Source organism: Trichomonas vaginalis, chromosome II (assembly GCF_026262505.1).
Source record: "Trichomonas vaginalis G3 chromosome II, whole genome shotgun sequence".
NCBI lineage: Eukaryota > Parabasalia > Trichomonadida > Trichomonadidae > Trichomonas > Trichomonas vaginalis.
The window spans coordinates 9484029-9504303 of record NC_067204.1 but is presented as its reverse complement, the minus strand read 5'-3'; the positions used below and the strand labels follow the sequence as shown (position 1 = coordinate 9504303).

Genomic DNA, 20275 nt, shown 5'->3' with positions numbered 1-20275 from the left:
TTAACACGAACTGAAGAAAGAGTGAAGACAAAAGATGTTAATGAAAGAAGATATAAATACATTCGTGCTAAGGTTATGACATACGCTGTACTGTACAGTATGACACAGGTAAAGCACAAGAAGCATTTGGTTATAACGATGAAATTTATGCTTCATACTTCTTTGTTAACGGTGTATTAGTTGAACCAAGATTTATTTGAGAGTTAAGGCAAAAATAACTTTTGAAGATGCTATTAAAAGTAAAGCTGACAAAGATGAACTTGACGCAACGAACAAAGTTTTGAAATCGCATAAACACAATATCTCCGATATAAATGAACTTCAAGCTACATTAAATAGTAAAGCTGACAAGAACCATACACATGAATCCTTCACTACTGTTAGAGCAGATGACATAATATTGAACTATAACCTTGGCTCAAGCACACCATTAGAAAATCCAAGTACAAGCGTAAAAGATACTCTTAATAGTTTAGATAGTAAATGTATGAACATTGAAGGTCGTGTCAGAAACTTTGAAACATATGAACTACCAGCAATGTTAGATAAAAAAGCTGACAAAACTTATGTGGATGAAGAACTTGAAAAGAAAGCAAGCAGAGATGAACTTAGTTCGTATACTAGAGCAGAAGATATAGCAATAATTCAGAAAAGTATTGACAAAAAGGCTGACAAAAAACATTGGCATTATACAGTAAAAGGAGGTAAGGGAGTGCGCGTTGGTTCAGATTATTCTGAATATCTTGAAAGAACAAATGAAACTAAAGTCATTGACGGTATAACATATACACGTTTCAACAGAACTAAGACAGGAGTACATTATGGAGTTCATAGAGAAGATATTCGTGAAAGTTTTGAATGGAATGAAGAAATATGGTCAGCAACTGCTGAAATGGATATGGGTTTAAATCCGGAGTTTTTCATTCAAATCGTTGAAGTTAAAAACTATGAAGATATAATGGAGGACAAAGCTGACAAAACAGAGCTTCAAACATTAAAGACTGAAATACTTCAAACATTATATCCTATAGGCTCTATTTATACGTCAATGAACTCAACAAATCCAGCAAGTGTTTTAGGTTTTGGTACTTGGGAACAGATTGTAGACAAATTCTTATACTGTGCTAACTCTTCAAAGCAAACAGGAGGTCAAAGAAAATTACTGAAGCAAACTTACCTGCACACTCATACAGGAACTACAAACTTTTCTGGCGACCATAGCCACTCATTAAGAGACCACCCATTATACAACTCAGACTATGAAGCTGGCAATGAAGTTTTATCTCCATCTTATAACAATTCAGCAAAAAAGACTTTTCGACCAACTGAACCAGGAGGAAATCATGTCCATACTTTCACAACAAATCCAACAGGCTCGGGTGAAGATTATATGCCACCATTTATGACTGTATTCGCATGGTACCGTCTTGAATAAAATCTTTATTTTTACATAAATGAGTTTAAAAGAAGTATTCGAATCATCACCGTGGAGGTCATTTAAGAAGTTCAATGAAGCTGCAAAAAGTTGGGGATTTACTAACAGAGCTGAAGTTAAAAAGTTCTTTGACAAAAATGTTGTACATCAAACAAAAATAAACCCTTACGACTACTTTTTACCAATTTACTCCAACACTCCTGACGCATACCAATTTGACACTCTCATTCAAAGCAGAAAAGGAGGACATAAACCATTCCTCATCTTCATTAATGTTAACACTCGCAAAGCATATGCATATCCAATGAAATAAAGGAACTCGTGAAGTGTTAAGAGTTTTACAAAAGTTTGTAGCAGAACATAGCCCAAGTACTTTAACATCAGACCAAGACAGTGCATACCTCAGCAATGAAATCACAGATTTTCTCATTAAGCATAACATAACTCACTACACTACTGAAGACCATAACCATAACATACTCGGCATCATAAACCGCTTCATAAGAACGCTCAGAGATTTAAACAAGAGCGAGACTTTACCGAAGAAACAATGAAACATTTTCTCGAAGTATATAATTCCTCAACGCATTCTACAACAGGACATACACCAAATTCAATGACACAACAACAAGAAGAAAAGTATATACAAAAGAAACGAAGTCAAACACAAAATATCAGAAATTCAACACAATTTACTCTCATTCCTGGAACAAAAGTTCGTGTAGTTCTTGACGACAAACCGTTGACAAAGAAACGTTTAAGGTTAAGTCGAAATTATTATATCGTAGACTTACGCAAGGTAATGGATATCTTATAAAAGCTGCTGACGACTCTATTGCATTTTACCCGTCATAAATTAGTTGAAAGTAGTAATGGCAAACTTGCTGAAACCATTGACGAAGCGAAGCGAGGAGTGGTTATTGAAATACTTGGCTATAACACAAACGATGACACTTATAAAGTAAGATATGAAGGAGGCGTTGAAGATGTTATACCATCTAAGAACTTGAGAGAGTCAAAGCCAACACATCTGGGACCATTAGAGCGGGAGTATTGGAAAGACAAAAATATGCCAGAAAGAATAAGAAAATTCTTCTAAACTTTTTCATTAGATGTAAATCAGACATGAACGAGAACAGTCATGATATCATTAATGGTACCATTTATTTTAACATAAAGACGCAAAGCGGCGGGGCATAACCCATGACCAAAAATATATTTATGGTAGAAGGTTAGATCTAACCCGATATCTACCCTCATTTCTACCCTCATGAATTTTCATGAATTTTATATATTAATGTTTTCGTTTATGTTTTCGTAAATTTACACCAAAAATATATTTAGGGTAGAAGGTTAGATCTAACCCGATATCTACCCTCATTTCTACCCTCATGAATTTTCATGAATTTCCTTAAGATAGAAAAAATAAAGTTAGTTTTATTTTTATTTATTTTTTTATTTGGTATAAAAGATATGATTTCAACAATCGGCACAACAACAATTCAAGCCGCGAACGGCGGGACTCTGTCCACAACAACAGCACCAAACTCGTTAGTCATGAATCCTACGTCAATGTTAGTAGAGATGAAAAACTTCATTCCTTCTTCATTTACTTTCGAAACAGAAATACAAAAAATTAAGCAGGAACTTTTAACAAGTAATTTAGACTGTACCGCACAGGATGAAGAAAATGAAGAATATCTTTATGACATGCAGGACATTATTGACCATTTACCCAAATTGCCTGAAATCCAGCAACAAAAGCTCACTATTCCTGAATTCGATGAAATAGGAGTGAAACCAACTGACTCAGTAGAAATAAAGAAGTTCATACGTAAAGTAAACTATGAGTTTCTAGGATATCATTGCAACCACAAGATTATGGATAAAGACTGCGACATGATTTATAAAAACATTTCAGATATTTATAAATCTGAGGAATTTAAGACATACGATAACTTTGTTTCATTAGCTGCTAGATGTGTATGGCAGATAAGAGTAGAGATGTGAAAACTTAAATTTTATAATCCCTGGGATGCACTTTCTTCGATTTTTTTAAAATTTTTGGGATAAATTTTGACATCTTTTTTTTGCTGGCGACCCCCCGTTCACAAAAAAAATATCGAGCGAAGGGGGGTCGCCAGCAAAAATCGAAAATTTTTTTTGGTGAACGGGGGGTCGCCAGCGAGAACCTTAAAAATAAACTTCAGAAAAAAAATCTAAAAAGAAAAAAAGCGAAAAGGCCCTGGAGTCGAACTGGGGAACTTAAGGCTTATACTATGACTCTTACCACTGAACTATATTATCTGTGGATCGGTGCTTTATAAATTGTAAATATAAAGATTATCATAACGAATTAAAATGTAAAATAATAAATATTACTCTTATATATTATTAGATTTTAAATTACAAAATAATAATAACAAAAAAAATATTCATGACCGGAGGTTTTAATTAATGTTTAATGAAAGAGAACGATTCATTATAAATTATTGAATGTTAAATTGTTGTAAAAACACATTGAAATATTTGTGAAGAAAATGGCTATTTAATATTGAAAAATAAATAATAACAAAATGTTTATTTCATTTAGTTGCCATTAAGATATGACGGCTATTTAACAAGTTTTTCTTGGATCTTAACCGCCTAACGTTCAAAATTAACCTTTGTGCTTTGATATTACGTTCACATGTTGCCTCCGAAGGAGATGAACATAACAAGCGTAATGCTATTTCCGCAAGGATGGATTTTTCTCCAATTCTATGCGAGATCTCTTCCCAAGCATAATTTTGTGCCTCGTCCATCAGATCGTTCTCAAAGATGTCTGATTCCTTATTGATGAACGTATTATATAACGAGAGTACAAGCGTTTTTTGTCTTTCGTTCAATCGGAATTGAACCAAAATGCGCTTGAGGTAATCTTTAGCTGCTGTTAGATCATTTTCGGCAGTCTGATGATTATCCTCGCGTACATCTTGCAATGTAAGCCTAAGTTGATCATCAGATTCGACAATTCTACGAAATGTGCCTTCATCTGTTACATCAATTACAGCGTTTGTGTTACCTTCCTCAAAAATAGAATCCATGTAAATGTCCTGTAAATCTTCTGCCGGATCTTTATCAGGAATATGCTCACTTTGAAAGGAACTCAAGGGATCGGCCAAATCTTCTACTTCTTCGTTTTTAACAAACTTTCTATGGAAGTAGAACCTTCCTCTCGGCGTGAGAGAGAATGCCAAACACCATAGCCCACCAAAGTCAGAGTCCAAGGTATAGCTATCCAATGAAGATGCCAAGATGGATCCGAATGCATTATGCAAATTGGATGTCAAAAGATTGAGAGCTGATATGGCTTTACGAAGCCAAATGTAACAATTTGCCAACAATGCCTTATCCGATTCGAATACTAAGATTAGCTTTTTAAGAACAGCTAAACAATCTTTCAATTGTACGATTTTATCGTGATCTACATTTATATATTGCTTGATTTTGTTTTCGTACTTAAGAATAAAGACACATATATTATAGTCATATATCCATCTGGTGGATACATGCTGTGGACATTGTGCACCTATATCGTCAGCATGAATGCGACAAAGTTCTGCAATTCTGTGCACATCCTTTACTAAACTTTGTAACTGGTTGTTCTTGCCAGCAATATATTGATAGCTGTTGTGGATTCTGTGACACAAACAGGGAATAAGCAATATCTTGTAGTATTTTGGATCTCTGTCATGATAGAATGAATCATTCCAAGTATCTTTGAAGCATTTTAACTGTGCTGGTCCTCCGTCAACTACCACACTACCTATCTTGACTTTCCTAATGTCAATTCTGTTAAATCCTGCTGTTATTGCGGATTTATAATCCTGACTTGTCTGGCCATCCTTCATATCTATCGCCTCTACTGGGTATGGCTTCATTTGCTCCAACGGATTTGTTAAGACAAAATCAAGATTGTGGTAATCATGTGTCTTGCCTTCATCGATGGCGACACAAGTGTATGCTTTTTTGGCGAATTCGAGAACTTTAGCAAGGTGTATGCTGTTAGCAATAGCAATCATTCTATTTCGGATCTCATCACGTGTAATAGGCTTATATAATTTGTCAGCAAGTTTTTCCGGATTGATATTAGCTGACTGAAGTTGTTTGTATTTGTTCATCATTTGATATATTGTGAACATAATGAAAATCTTTGCAACATGCGTGAATTCTGGGGATGCAAATGTGTCTAAGGCAAGGTTGAACTTACCGGTAAAAATGGTCATTTCATCGTATACATTCGATAAATCCAACATTGGATCATTTGGCTGTTTACCTTTATTGTAGTAGTCAAGTAATGTTTGCTGCGATAATGCTTCTCCGGCCTGGCATGTGTGAACATGAGTCTTAAGACAGTTTTTATAATGATCCTCCCTTTGTTCTTGCATTGAACACCGGCAAACTACGCCATCAGATCGTGTCACAAGTTCATTGCATTTTACATACCACTTGGGACTACCTTCATGTTTATATCGCATGTAAACATGTTGTTTCGTTTCAAGATCGAGATATGTTTTGAACCCGACTTCTTTCATTAATGAAGTGATTTCTTAAGTTGAATAAAAACAAATTTGATTGAAATTCATACAAAATTTCTTTTTATCATTATTATTTAAGATGCTTTTTTATGTTGAATTGTTAATTTTTTTATTTCCACCCGGGATATTTTGAATTGGGCTAGCCCAATCCCACCTCTCAGTTTTCTCTCAATTGGGCAATGGGGATCCCATATAAAATGTATTGTAACAAAATTTTACATGCATAATATAGTACAATTAAACAACATTCTAAAAATATTAAATTCACATCATTTACTTGAAGATTTTATATTTTCAACAAAAATTAATACAATGATTACATTAAATTGAGGAGATTTATAATATTTATTATAAATTAAAATATTATTACTCATTAATTTGTTGAAATATTGCATTTTAGTGGTAAAAATTAAAATTTAAGTTTACATGGAGAAAAAAATTTTTAAATTCCAAAAAAAATTCAATTGGGATAACGATAGGGACAAAAATTTAGAATCCCCATATGCTTGGGATAAAATCACATGACTAGATAAGAGATAAAGACAGAAGAGGTAAAGTATGGCATGAACAGATAAAACCAGCAGCTTTTGAGTTAAAGAAAACCATTGACGCTTTAGTTATTTTAGCAGGTAAGGTTTCAGAATATAACGCAAAAATGAATCCTCAGTGTTCGAAATGTAAAGCAGCAATTAGGAAATATAACTATTCAGTAAAAGAGATAGAAAGAATGAGAAACGATTACGCAGACTTAAAGAAAGCAGCAGAGAAGCCGGTAGAAAATAAAATGAACATGTTAGAATTTCTGAATAAAAACTATCCCACAGCCGATGATTTCCTTTTATCTGATGTCAAGAAGAAGTATAAAGAAACCTTCGGCATTGTTAAAACTTTTGATATATTAACTGAAGAAATAGAAGCTACAAAATTATTCAGAATTTCACGAATTCATAACGTATATCATGTGAAACGTTTATAAATAATGAGGGTAGAAATGAGGGTAGATATCGGGTTAGATCTAACCTTCTACCCTAAATATATAGGGTGTCCAAAGGTGCGTTTAGCACAGCGCTCTATATGAGACTATTAAAGGAGATATATGCTGATTATAAATATATAATAAAAAATATGAATATATGTATATGATGAGTATGTTGTATTTTGGCGCCATGCCGGGATATAAAATGAATTTTGAGACAAGAGGCGGTTTCGCGGGAAATTTGGGCGGGATTTTTTTCATTTTTTTAATGAATCATAAAGAAAACATCCTCGCTCTTGCAAAAAAATGCAAAGACTGTAAAAAAATCTACGAGACATTGGTAAAATGCTTCGGTATGGATGCTCCTAGCTATTCCACTGTAACGTATCATGTTAGGATGTATCACTTCATGAACAAAAAGGCGACCATCATAAAATTGACAAAAAATCGCCGGATCAAAGAAAAATCAAAGCAATTCTTCAAGCGCTAGATGAAGACCCAAGAGCATCACTCAGAAGGATAGAGGAGATGACACAGATACCACGTACAACAGTCAGTTATTATCTGCACAATTATTTGAACTACAAACTAGCGTATACACGTTGGGTTCCGCACAACCTTAATTCAGTTCAAAAAAAATCTAGAGTCCAATCTTCGAAAGAGCTCCTCTCTATATTGCGTGCGTATCAATCCAAGAAGTTTCGCTTTTTAGTAACAGGGGACGAGTCTTGGTTTCAATATGCAACAGAAGCCAAAATCATGTGGATCCCGAAGGATGAAAATCCGCAAACATTCCCGAAGAAAAAAATTGACACACCAATGATGATGTTGTCGGTTTTTTGGGGCGTGAATGGCATCATCACAATTGATATTCTTCAAAAACCTAATACGATGAATGCTCAGTATCTAATTGACAATGTTCTTACTCAAATTATCAATTCTGATGAGTTTGAGAAATCCAAACAACAAAAACAAAAGTTTGCAATTCATTTTGATAATTCAAGAGTTCACAAAAGTCATAAGGTAATGAATTACTTGGTGGAAAACAATGTCAAAGTTGTTCCAAACCCAATTTATTCACCTGATATTGCACCCTCTGACTTTTATTTATTCGGCACGCTAAAAAAGAGAGCTGAAGGACGCGAATTCGCGAGTCCAGATGATCTTGAAAATTTTGTAAGAGAGCAATTTGAGCAATTTTCTCATGATGATTTAAAGCGTGTCTTTCAAGCCTGGATCGATCGCTGCGAACGCGTGATTGAATCCAATGGTGATTATATTTAAATAAACTTTATATATATGTAACTTGTTTATTTCTATTCGCAGTATTCAGGTTTGTGCTAAACACACCTTTGGACACCCTATATTTTTGGTGTAAATTTTACTGACTGACTGACGGCACAAAGTGGCTTAACGAAAACATTAATATATAAAATTCATGAAAATTCATGAAAATTCATGAAAATTCATGAAAATTCATGAGGGTAGAAATGAGGGTAGATATCGGGTTAGATCTAACCTTCTACCCTAAATATAATGAATTTCATTAGTTAGAAAAATAAAGTTAGTTTTATTTTTATTTATTTTTTTATTTTGTATGTAAGAACAGAAATGTCAGTCGAAGCAAAAACATTCACTAACAAATCTAATGGCGAAACATTCACAAAAGGCACTTATAACGGTATTGAAGTCTTACGTAGAGACAAGGATGGTTACATTAATGCAACAAAGATGGCAAGAGAAGCAGGAAAGTTAAACCATTTAAACAGATTTCTCAATAGTGCTAAAATGCAGGAAATTCTTGAGTTTTGGTTGAAAGAATACGGTCAAGCCAAAAGTGGCTTGACCTCAAAACAAGCATTTTATGAGCTTACTAAGGGTGTTATAAATGAATTCAAAGGTATTTACATACATCCTGACCTCGTTCATTTTGTTGCTGAATGGTGCTCTGTAAAATATGCATTTTATGTCAAAGATATTATGGACTCCATAGACAAGAAAGTTCATGAGAAATTAGATGAAGAAGAACTTGAAGATACAGTAGAGAATGCTAAACCTTTGTTCGAACAAGAAGTTAGAAAAATGTGCGAAAAACAATTAGAACATGAACGTGAGATATGTTATGGTTATAGAGATTCTCCATACGAACTAGACCAATGGGAACAAGAAGATTTAAAGAGAGAATTTAGAGAATATGAACTCGCTAAGATAGCATTAGAAGCTGCAGAAAAGAAGTTAAAAGTTTGGGGTCGTTTTGTACAAAAATATTGTGAGTAAATAAACCATTTATTTTTGTCATAAATGACCAAAAAATAATGTTTATGTTAGAATGTTAGATCTAACACGTTTTCTAACCTCTTTTATAACATGGTCTAAAACTCTCGAAAATCATGAATTTTTAACATTTCTTTAACACAGAAAAATAAAGTTAGTTTTTATTTTTTCGAATTTTTTATCTTGTATGTAAGAAACAGAAATGTCAACATCAGAGAACACAACAACTGCTATCGTTCATGAAGCCATTAATGAAGAATACGAATACATACAATATAATACACAACTTCGTCTCATTCATTCAGTCAAAGATGACATGTACCAAATGCAAAGTATAATGAATGCTCTTCGTTCTACAAAGCAAGCATATCATTGGTTTGAAAACCAACAGACAAAAGAACTTTTAGAAGAATTTCCTCATATGATTGCTTCCCTCGGAAAACCGGGGGAAGAGATTCCGTATGAAAATCGCAAGAATTTGGCTCCTGGTTTGAAAGGTTATTATGTTCATAGACTTTTAGTAAATGCTGTAGCAATGTGGGCTTCACCTCGTTATGCTTGTTATATTTTCATGATATTAGATGAACTATATAAAGCAGAACGTGAAGAGATGGAAAAGAAACTTCAAGCAAAAGATGAAGTCATTGAATCCAAAGACAAAAGCATACAGAAAAGAATACCGCGTTCAGTACCAAAAGGAAAGGAAAAGAGTTATAAGTATATGATATATACTGAAGAGTTGGAGAAAGAAGAAGACAGAGATATGGTTATGTTGCATTTAGTGAGAAGAAACAACAAGAGCTTTTATGACTTAGCTAAGATATATAAATCTGACAGAAACTGGTTCTATCGTGAAAACTTACCGATTTCAATGACACCGAATGAGCAAATAAAGGAAATAGTTCAAGACACACTTCCTCAAACACACTATGACATCAAAGGTTGTACAATACTTACATTCAAAGAAGACTTAACATTACTGAAGGAAAAAATAACAGAATATTTTGATAACTTCAAAGAGGACGAATAAAAAAAATCTAAGCTAATTTTATTTTTTTATAAAATTTTATCTCATATGAAAGAACATGAATTTAGAATATTCGGAACTCATGACAGAAGAAGAGAACGAACAACATGTAAAAGATTATGCAAAATTTCTGAAGACATACAAAGCATTTAAACAATATCTAAATGCTTCTAAAGATTATGCAAAATTTCTGAAGGTATATAAAGCTTATGAAAAAGCGTATGAAAAGTTTATACATTGGGGAATTGTTGTAAAATATCGATATGAAGACTAACCAAAAATATATTTTTGCTTAAATGACGTCAGAGTCAATTTCTTCAATCATTTCACTTCCTTCGTCAATGTCAATAGAAGCTTCTTCAACCTTTGGTAAGAACTTTTGTATAACATTTTTGTTCGTTATTGTTTTCAGAGATGAAGGATAATATTTCACATTTGTTTCACCTTTCTTATATTCTTTCTGTTCGGAAAGATTCATAGCAATACTGAAGGAGTCAATGTTAGAGTTCTTTATGACAGTATAGTGTGTATCTTTGACATTCACGAAGAAACTCTTTTGTTTCAAAACTACTGCTAACTCTTGTGAAGTATAACGTTTGCGGTCAATGACGATAGCTAATGGTCTGACATACTGACCGAACTTAGATTCTTTCACAAACTTCTTGTTAAAGATAAAATTAACATTTGAAGCACCATTGAACTCATTCTTGATGGCATTAGCGAGAGCATTGTATGAAAAGAACTTGCAATCTTGCATGTGTTTCATTAAAATAAAAATATTAAATTATTTTGAAAAATAACTTAAAAAAAATCTAATCTAATTTTTTCAAAAAATATTTTTTTATTTCCTACTAAAGATGTATCGGAAGTTGTCTAAGTTAGAACACTCGGAAATAAAACAACTTCTTACAGAAGCTAACATAGATGTTGCAATTCATTACGCGACAAACAAAAAAGCACTCGCTGACTTCATTAAAGACTACAATGGTGAAATAACTTATGATAGAATTCATGAGTTCATAAAGCCGCAACGCGGCGAGGACGAAGTCCATGCAAGAGCATTTCCTTTAAATGACGTTGCTATTGACTTATATCATAGACGTTCAGTACCACATGAAGTAAGAAGAGAAATGTTTGACATAACAAATGCAAACGTTGGTCATACTCGTAAAGCTCTTTCTCATGACGTTCGTCAAGAGATGTTTGAACTTACGAACTCAAACGTTGGTGAAACAAGAAGAGCTGTACCTCATGAAGTAAGAAGAGAAATGTATGACATAACAAATGCAAACGTTGGTGAAACAAGAAGAAGAGACGACACACTGAAACAACAGAGAAGAGAGATGTTTAAAAGTGCTATAGAACAAGTTCGCAAAGCTAATGATGTCATTCGTTCCATTGACGACAAACCAAAAGAAGGTGAGAGATGGTTAAAGAAAGATGAAGAGAATAGGAAGAGAAATGTGAAGTCAGGCAATAGACTCATTGACTTTAACATCGAAGCTTTAGATGAACCAAACAGAGACTACTTACACAAACATTTCGGTAAGGTTTTCATGAGACTCTTAGAGAAAATTAAAATAAACTCACAACAGAGATGGATGGTATGTTATAAACTTGGTGGAAAGTATGAATATTCTACGTTAAACCTCAATAATATTGGAACATTACTACATCAGCTCTTGAAGGAGAACTTTATATCAGAGATAGAAGCAAATGCTGCAGGTATTGTTGAAATGCACTATGACTTCTTCTTGACAAACATAAAGAATCTTACCGAAATAAAGATGTATGATTTAACAGAATATGAAGGCTTAACGATGTCAGATGTAAAGAAAGACAAACCAAAAAAGAGACCATATAGAGATGAAAGCACACTGACAAATGACCAGAAAGCCATTTTGGAAGCTCTTAAGCAAACAGGAAACCCAGCACTTATAGAAAGCTTTTGGAAAGATAATGGTGAAAAGAAGTTTTATAAGAAGAGAAGCGGTCAGTTCTGGAAGTATCTTTGCACATTACCTATAAATCTTGAACGCTACCAAATCTTCAATGAACTGAACAAAAGAACTGCAACACTTATGACAGAGGACAATTGTTTCGTTTATGCTTGCATTCAGGCTGGAGTAAATGAAGAAACTATTGACCACATGAGAGAAGTTATTAGAGTTAGAGATTTTCCACAAAGTAAAGTACAAGAAATTTCTGACGCAACAGGTATAGCATTTAATGTTACCATTGGTTATTTCAATGACTCAAGACATAATGAAATAAAGAGATATATACCAAAAGAATGTGAAACTGTTAGAACTATTGACTTACTTCTTGTTGAAGACCACTACATGCTAAATGAAAGATTACCAATGACAACATATTTCATCAGAAATTACAAAGAAATCTTGAAGGAGTGTGGTGGAATGAACATTGAGAAACAAATGAAGATTTATACAAAGAGAGAAGATAAATATGTAGTTCGTTATGATAGAACAACACCGTTATGGATGTTATGAAAACATTGTGGGAGTGCAAATATTTCGAACCTATTTCTTATGGAGAACTTTTCACATATACGACTGACTTATATAAACAGAACCTTGCACCATTTAAAGACTTGTCATATGCTCCAAAGTATTGTGTACAACTGAAGGAGAAAGCAGAGTCAAAAGAAGTAAATAAAGCTAAATGTAAGTTCATTCCTGAGCACGTTTTCTTTGCTGACTTTGAGTGCAGTACCGATGGCTTTCATGAAGCTTTTAACATATGTTATGACAGTGAAGATGGTTCAGTGAGTGAAAGCATTTGGGGTCAGAACTGTGCAACAGAATTTTTGGAGCGACTTCCTGACAAGAGTTTAATATATTTCCATAACCTCAGTTATGACATAAACTTCATCTTAAGACACATGACAGAAGTGAAAGGAACTCCCATCATTAAAGGTTCACGAACAATGCAAATAACTGGCTTATATAACGGACGGGCAATTATTATAAAAGACTCTTACAGTGTTATAAATAAGAAGCTTAAACTATTTCCTGCTATGTTTAACTTACAAACAGGACCGAAAGAAGTATTTCCATATAACTACTACAGCAGTACTTTGCTCATGAATGATAACAAAACTGGTGTCATTTCTGAAGCGTGTAAGTTTATCCAGGATGCGGATACATTCATGAAAAACATAGATTCCATCAAAGGTTGCAGAATAGATGAGAACCACTTCGACTTAGAAAAGTATAGTACATTCTATTGCAAACAGGACGTAAGAATTTTAAGAGAAGGTTTTGTAAAGTTCAGAAATGACTTATTGAAAGAGTTTGATTTAAACGTTTATGACTACGTTAGTATTTGTTCTATTGCTAACAAATTGTTTGAGAACAGAGTATACTTCCAGAATGGAAATCTTTATGACCTCTCAAATAAACCACGAGAATTTATTTCGAGATGCATTCAAGGTGGAAGATGTATGTTGTCAGATAACATTAAACAAAAGAGTAAAGAGAAACTCATTGCTGATTTCGACGCTGTTTCATTATATCCATCAGCTATAGCAAGACTTTATACTTTAGAAGGTATTCCAAAGGTTATGAAGAAAGAAATGTTAAGCACAGAGTATCTCATGAGACATTTATTCGATGACGACCAAAAGGAACCCATTGGTGAAAAGTTTATGTCTGGCTTCTTTGTTCTCATTAAGATAAAGAGATTGGCATACATAGACACTTTCCTTTATTTTGTGACCCTGAACTAAATCCAGAACTTAACGTTCCAAGAAGTTCAAACACTTGCTGTTTAATGTATGTTGACCATATAACATTACAAGACCTCATAAAATATCAAGGTGTCAAATGTGAAGTGTTGCAAGGATACTATTACGATGGAAACAGAGATATTAGAATAAGAGATGAAGTAAAGAAGTTGTTTGAGTTAAGGTTAAAGTATAAGAAAGAAGGAAATCCTTTGCAAGAAAATATTAAATTAATTTTGAACAGTATTTATGGCAAAACTATTCTATCTCCTATTGAGTCAAAAATAACCATAGTAAATGACAAAGATGCTATAAGATATGCCATCAGAAACTACAACCATATAGTGAAGTTCGAAGGTTTGGATGGTTCAGATAAAACTATTTTCAAGCTAACGAAAAGCATTTGCAGACACTTTAACTTCTGTCCACTTGGTGTTAACATTCTGTCTATGTCGAAACGTATCATGAATGAAGTATTTTGCACTGCTGAGGATATGGGCCTTCAAATATTTTACCAGGACTGTGATAGCATGCATATTTTCAATGAAGACATACCAAAGCTCGCAGCAGAGTTTAAGAAGAGATACGGTCGCGAACTTATAGGAAAGAACCTTGGTCAATTTCATTCTGACTTCGCAGAAATAACACCTGGAAAACAAAGTTTAGCATACAAGTCAATATTTTGTGGAAAGAAGACCTACATAGACTTACTCACTAACGATTTAAATGAAGTTGCATTCCATGCACGTTGCAAAGGTGTCAAACAAGACGTCCTTGCTTTAACAGCAAATGAAATGTTTCCTGAAGCTATACAATGCTATTACAATGAAGATAAGAACATTCACATACCTGTTGGAACATATGACAAAGACTCTGAGTTCAGTTTAATGAAACTTTACAAAGCACTTTATGACGGTCAAGAGATTGGATTTGACTTATGTAAGTCTTCTAGTCCTTGCTTTGCTGAAAAGTTTAACTTCTCAATAACGACTAAAACAAGCTTTATTCGTAAGTTGAAGTTCTGAGGTCATTTATTTTTGTCAGCAATGAGGTCATTCGTGATAAAAATAATGAGGTCATATATTTTTGTATTCTCTTCGGAATTTACTATAATATATTCTTGTTCGTCTATTCATAATATCTATAGCCATTATATATAACTGACTAGTATTCTTATCTTCTAAGATATTCATCTCTCTATACCTCATTGAAGAAATAGAAGAGTTCTTGTTCAGGGTCATAGAATAAATCTTCGAACTCATGCTTTCCATATCTTTTAACCTCAATAGCATCTTCAGATATTTCATCTACGTATGTAAAGTCATTTCCTGCATAACTTTTCCTATTTTGAGCATTTGTTCTATTATTTACCCATCTCAAATTTTCAACTCTGTTGTCGGTTTTTATCTGGTTTTGATGGTCTATCTGAGGCAAGTTATCTGGGTTTGGAATCCATTGTTCTGCTATTAGTCTATGCTTTGCTTTTTCAGAACCATTGAGAGATAACTTGACATAACCTTTCTTTGTTATATGTTCACTCACAATTTTTCCTGTAGATTTTTTCCTAATATTGTGTGGATATTCTGTATTAATTTCATAGTCATTGTCTGCAACAAGTGTTTCCCAAACGTCTTCACCTTCCATGCCTTTCACTCAAATAAAAATTTTCAGAAAAATAAAACTAGCTCAGATTTTATAATATTGCTATGGTAGAGTTTAAGAGTTGAGCTTCAATGTATAAACAATCTTTTCTATCTGGAGGCAAGAACACTGGTGCTTTATGGTCATGAGTTGAGTACATGTCTATCCAAAACTCACGATTGAAACCAGTTAGTTTGTAATATTTAGGATTTGGTAATGGTGAATTTTTGTATGACCAATGAACTCATTTTCAACTCCTTTACTTAGGTTTGAATATAATATTGCTTGTTTTCTATCTCCAAATACCTGGAAATCTAATTTCGGAAAAATCATTTTTCCTCGGAAGCATTGCATCATAATTGAAAACATTTTTGAAATCATCACTTGGTTCAGAGATTTGAAATCTTATACGTAATGGATTTTCTTTCTTTTTAGCTACTTCATTGAATGGTGAATATATAACAAACTGACAGTCATGAGTTCCATCTTCATTTTCATTAAATTCATAATGAAAGTCTATAAGTTGTGGCTGACTACCTTCTTCTTTCAGTTGTGCAAGAAACTCACGTAAAGGCTGTAAAGTTTGTACTTCAATGTTAAACTTTTTCTCGAACATTTCATTAAATGAAATCATACATTGTTGCAATGTTGTATCGTCTTTAAAGTATTTGTATATGTGAATGTTTTGGGCGCTTAAAGACTGTTCGTCATTTTCTATCTCGACTTGAAGTATAAAGTCAACCTTTCTGAAAGCACGTGTTATATACATATTTGTTATGCCAATGTACTTCTCTTCATTTATGTTCACAATCCAGTCTGTTGGAAACTTAAACGTTACTCTGTTCCCCTTTATTTTGACGTCAGGGTTTTCACTACTGAATGCAACAGATAAAGGTATTTGTCTATACATTTAGTTCCGATAAAAATAAACCATTTACTCTTTCTTTGCTTCAGCTTCTTCTCTAGCTTTCTTCGCCAGCAAACGTGGGTTCTTCTGTCTTCCAGCAGCTAATGCAGCAAGTTGTTTTTCACTAAGTTTTCTCTTTGGTCTCTCTGGCTTTTGTTCTTGTTTTTGTTCCTTCAGTTCGGATAAAATTTGCTCGCGAATTTCTTTCTTCAATGCTTCAACATCTATTGTCTGAGTCATTTGACTGCAGATAAAAAACTAAATTAAACTTTAACCAATGTAAAATGAGCTTGTCAAAATCAGAGCGAGAGTCTATTATATTAAATGACGCCGAGGAATACAACATCCTTTCTATTATGTAAGTCAGAGTAAAGATGGTAAAATATATGTAAGAAAAGAAAGGTTCCATTAGCGAATACAGAGAGCGACAACATTAAGGTGCATGGCACCGAGGGCGAAGCCCATATAAAATTCTGTTCAAACTGAAAAGTCAATAGAACAGAAGAAAAGAAGCCAGATGTACTTTCAATAACGAACCAAGAGCTTATTGCAAAGTTCGTGAATTTCATTGAAAAGCAAACCGAGTCAAAGAACCCTGACCCACCAGTGAAAGAAGTTGAGACAAAAGAGAATGTACAGTTCATTGAAAATGTCAAGAAACAACTTCCACCACGAATGCCAAGAAGAAGAGTGAGAATAATGAAGTAAAGAGATATTTTTATCCGAATCAAAGACATGCAGAACGAACAGTTAAACGAATTTACTCCAGCAGAGCATATTCATCAGATTCGCTCATATTTCGATATCATAGACAATGCAGTTCAAATTGGTGACACTAATAGAAAATATTCTGACGCAAAGATTCCATCACAACCTGGAACTGCTAAAGATAACACATGGGTAACATTCAATCTCTCACCTCCTGGTGAAAATATGTTGGACCTTTACAATACATTCATTACGTATAAAATGGAAGGTCAATTTATTGTAGATAAAGAAATTGGTTCAGGTTCCAATAAAACAAACCCACCAGGATTTTGGATTGGTTTCGATGACGCTTTCTATGCAGTTGCTGGATATCAAATCCTTGCAAATGGTCGTATCGTATATTCTCAAGACAACGCAAGAGAAGAAGCATATATAACTTCAAACTCACAAACTACCGAACAAATAAAGAAAGTAGATGTTTTCTCAAAGACTCGACATGAAGATGTATGGAGTCATTCGGGAACATGCAGAACAGGACAAATTGTTAGTGGTCCAATTACAGCAGGAAAATCATTTGATTTTAAGCTTCGTTTAAGAATTCCTGTTAGAAGATTCCTTCCATTAGAAGCTATTCGATTTATTCCAGCTTTTGCAGGAAACATTCAGCTTAAAGTAAAGTTCAGTAGCGACGCCTTACAATGCACATCTATATCTCTGTAAATGATATCATTGCTTTCAATCCAACTCTTAAAGTTGCATTTGCTTCAGATTCAAATCCACCGACAAATAAATTTGTTCCATGGAATGAACCATTCACTATGATAACGAAGTCAGTAGAAGCTAGTGGAACAGTTACTATTACAACTGTAACCAGCAACTATTTCGAACAAAGATGGATTTTAATGAATGTTTTATTCATCCAAAGTCATTCTCTTTAGACCCTAACATTTATACAGAACTTGTAGAACATTATACAAACGAGGCTTTATGTTTTCCTGTTAAAGTTATGGATTGGATTCCTATGGACGGTTCATTCTCAAAGAATACAGATAGTTCAAGTGCAACATTTACAGCAGCTTATACGCCTATTAATGTTAAAAGTATTTGGGCACTATTTAGAAAGAAAGACAACTATTATGTTAATTTTGAGAACCCTAAGTTTAAATATCTTCAGCTTTCCATGGGAGCTTATGGAAATATGCCTGCAGAACCTGAAAAATCATATGGACCTGTATTTTATGAAATGGTTGCGAACGCTTGCAATACAAACAATGATATGATAGGATTTAATGAAGATGTTATGAGGTCATTGGTGGATGATGGTAGTGTGGAACATAAATGGGATAGCTATGACAACACACATTTCTTATGTGGTTTTCCAACAGAAGTGGACTTTTGCTTCAGCAAGGTCAAACTCACAGCTCCAATAACATACAAATTGTCTGTTAAAGGACCTATTGAACTAGCAACTGAAAATGTACCAAAGCCACTTATTGGATTTATGAGGGATTGTTGCTTTGCCATTCAGGTGCGTGCTAATGGAATCCCAATAATAAGATTAGATGACTATAACTTAGCGCGGACGACAGTGAGGAATAAAGGATGAACGTTTATTTTTAAAGCTTATAAATGTGTTCTTCATCAAGCTCTCGTGAACCTTCACCATCTGTGAAACAAACTTTACCAAACAATTATGGAGCACCTATTGAATATTTCTTACGAGCTGCACAATGGCAAAGAGCAGTCTCACCAAGGTTAGGTGTTCCACCAGCTCCTGTCAAAAATAGCATTTGGTCAAGTCCTTATATAAGATATGGTCTCCCACTAGGTTTGCTAGCTACAGCAGGAGCGTTATGATGTTGAAAAGAAATAAAGCAAATGTTGTAAATAATACTGAAGTAGCTGAAGTTAAACAAACTCCAACACATTCGCCAAAACCAACGCCTTCACAAGCAACGCTTCAATGACTCCTGAACCTATGGAAGTACAAACTCCTGTTCAAAAGTCAACTCCTAAACCGACTCCAACATTTAAACCAGAACCTACTCCTCAAATAAATCGTAAAACTCCTGCGTTTCCTTACTGAAAAAATAACGTTATTTTTATTTAATATTAAAATTTTTATTTGATTGAAATGACAAATAAAGTCACTGAAGCAATGAAACAAAAGTTTTTGGTAGAATACATTAAATCAGGAACTATTCCAGAAGGTTTTTACATTCATACTATGAAGGATGGTAGAGTTCAGTTTAGAAAGATAAAGCAACCATTAGATAAAGAAGGAATTTTGAGAAAGATTAAACTTCATGAAGACAACATTGCTGAACTTAAGAAGAAGCTAGAAGAGTTGGAGAAAGGAAGAGAGTTATAAAGCAATGAATTCAACAGGGTAGAAATGAGGTTAGAAATCGGGTTAGATATACCCTTCTACCCTAAATTTATTTTTGTGCTATGTTTTCATACGTGTGAGGGTGGTGATATCATTTATTTTTAAAGTTTATTTTTTATTTTATTTTTATATAAATGACGAAAACTATTGAGATAACAAACTACAACGGTCATGAGTTCAAGAATTTGTTCTTCGTTCCTCGTGAAAATACATTCTATCAGATACGAGGGAGAAAGGGTAAAGTTAGTTTGAGCGTTTATGACAACAAACATAATGGGAGATATATAAAAGCAATAGATACAAACGGTAAGCGGGTTTCATTAGCTTTGTCAAAACTTACTAACATTTATTTTGACAGTGACTTTGACTCTGACGATTGGAGCGACAGCAGCGATACTGAAGAATATGAACTATTGTGTGAAGCACAGCAATGGGAAGCGCTGCAATACTTTTGTAAATGAGAACATTAGTGGGAACGTTAGTGAGAACGTTTATTTTTTCATTAGTGAAGTCGTTAGCGAAAACGTTAGTGAGGTGAAGTGGTTGGCAGCTTTGTAAATATTTAAGGCTAAGTTGGTGTTTGTGTTTGTGTT

General features: G+C 33.8%; 6 protein-coding genes and 5 pseudogenes across 11 annotated transcripts, besides 3 other annotated features; 9 read left to right on the top strand and 2 right to left on the bottom strand.

Moving 5' to 3' along the window:
- Positions 1-20275: part of a mobile genetic element that runs on past both edges of the window.
- Positions 195-1044, top strand: TVAGG3_0514490 (annotated as a pseudogene). The gene has a single exon. A coding segment is annotated over exon 1 (850 nt).
- Positions 1986-2534, top strand: TVAGG3_0514480 (annotated as a pseudogene). Its single transcript has one exon. A coding segment is annotated over exon 1 (549 nt).
- Positions 3435-6543: a mobile genetic element.
- On the bottom strand, positions 4324-5703 carry TVAGG3_0514470 (ribonuclease H-like family; the record flags this gene model as incomplete). Its single annotated transcript, XM_001296522.2, has 1 exon — positions 4324-5703. A coding segment is annotated over one exon (1380 nt), but the record flags the coding sequence as incomplete, so codon positions are not given.
- Positions 6671-6991, top strand: TVAGG3_0514450 (organellar and viral DNA polymerase type B; the record flags this gene model as incomplete). The annotated part of the gene is made up of 1 exon (XM_001306275.1): positions 6671-6991. The coding sequence occupies one exon, from the start codon at positions 6671-6673 to the stop codon at positions 6989-6991; it is 321 nt and encodes a 106-aa protein (XP_001306276.1).
- Positions 7053-8355: a mobile genetic element.
- On the top strand, positions 7149-8275 carry TVAGG3_0514440 (annotated as a pseudogene). Its single transcript has one exon. A coding segment is annotated over exon 1 (1127 nt).
- TVAGG3_0514420 (uncharacterized protein) lies at positions 8972-9268 on the top strand (the record flags this gene model as incomplete). Its single annotated transcript, XM_051237043.1, has 1 exon — positions 8972-9268. The coding sequence occupies one exon, from the start codon at positions 8972-8974 to the stop codon at positions 9266-9268; it is 297 nt and encodes a 98-aa protein (XP_051094867.1).
- TVAGG3_0514410 (KilA, N-terminal/APSES-type HTH, DNA-binding family) lies at positions 9468-10295 on the top strand (the record flags this gene model as incomplete). The annotated part of the gene is made up of 1 exon (XM_051237042.1): positions 9468-10295. One exon carries the CDS (start codon positions 9468-9470, stop codon positions 10293-10295), a length of 828 nt encoding a protein of 275 aa, XP_051094866.1.
- TVAGG3_0514400 (uncharacterized protein) lies at positions 10585-11058 on the bottom strand (the record flags this gene model as incomplete). Its single annotated transcript, XM_051237041.1, has 1 exon — positions 10585-11058. One exon carries the CDS (start codon positions 11056-11058, stop codon positions 10585-10587), a length of 474 nt encoding a protein of 157 aa, XP_051094865.1.
- On the top strand, positions 12374-13358 carry TVAGG3_0514390 (annotated as a pseudogene). Its single transcript has one exon. A coding segment is annotated over exon 1 (985 nt).
- On the top strand, positions 13462-15059 carry TVAGG3_0514380 (annotated as a pseudogene). Its single transcript has one exon. A coding segment is annotated over exon 1 (1598 nt).
- TVAGG3_0514370 (uncharacterized protein) lies at positions 19428-19664 on the top strand (the record flags this gene model as incomplete). Its single annotated transcript, XM_001306277.1, has 1 exon — positions 19428-19664. One exon carries the CDS (start codon positions 19428-19430, stop codon positions 19662-19664), a length of 237 nt encoding a protein of 78 aa, XP_001306278.1.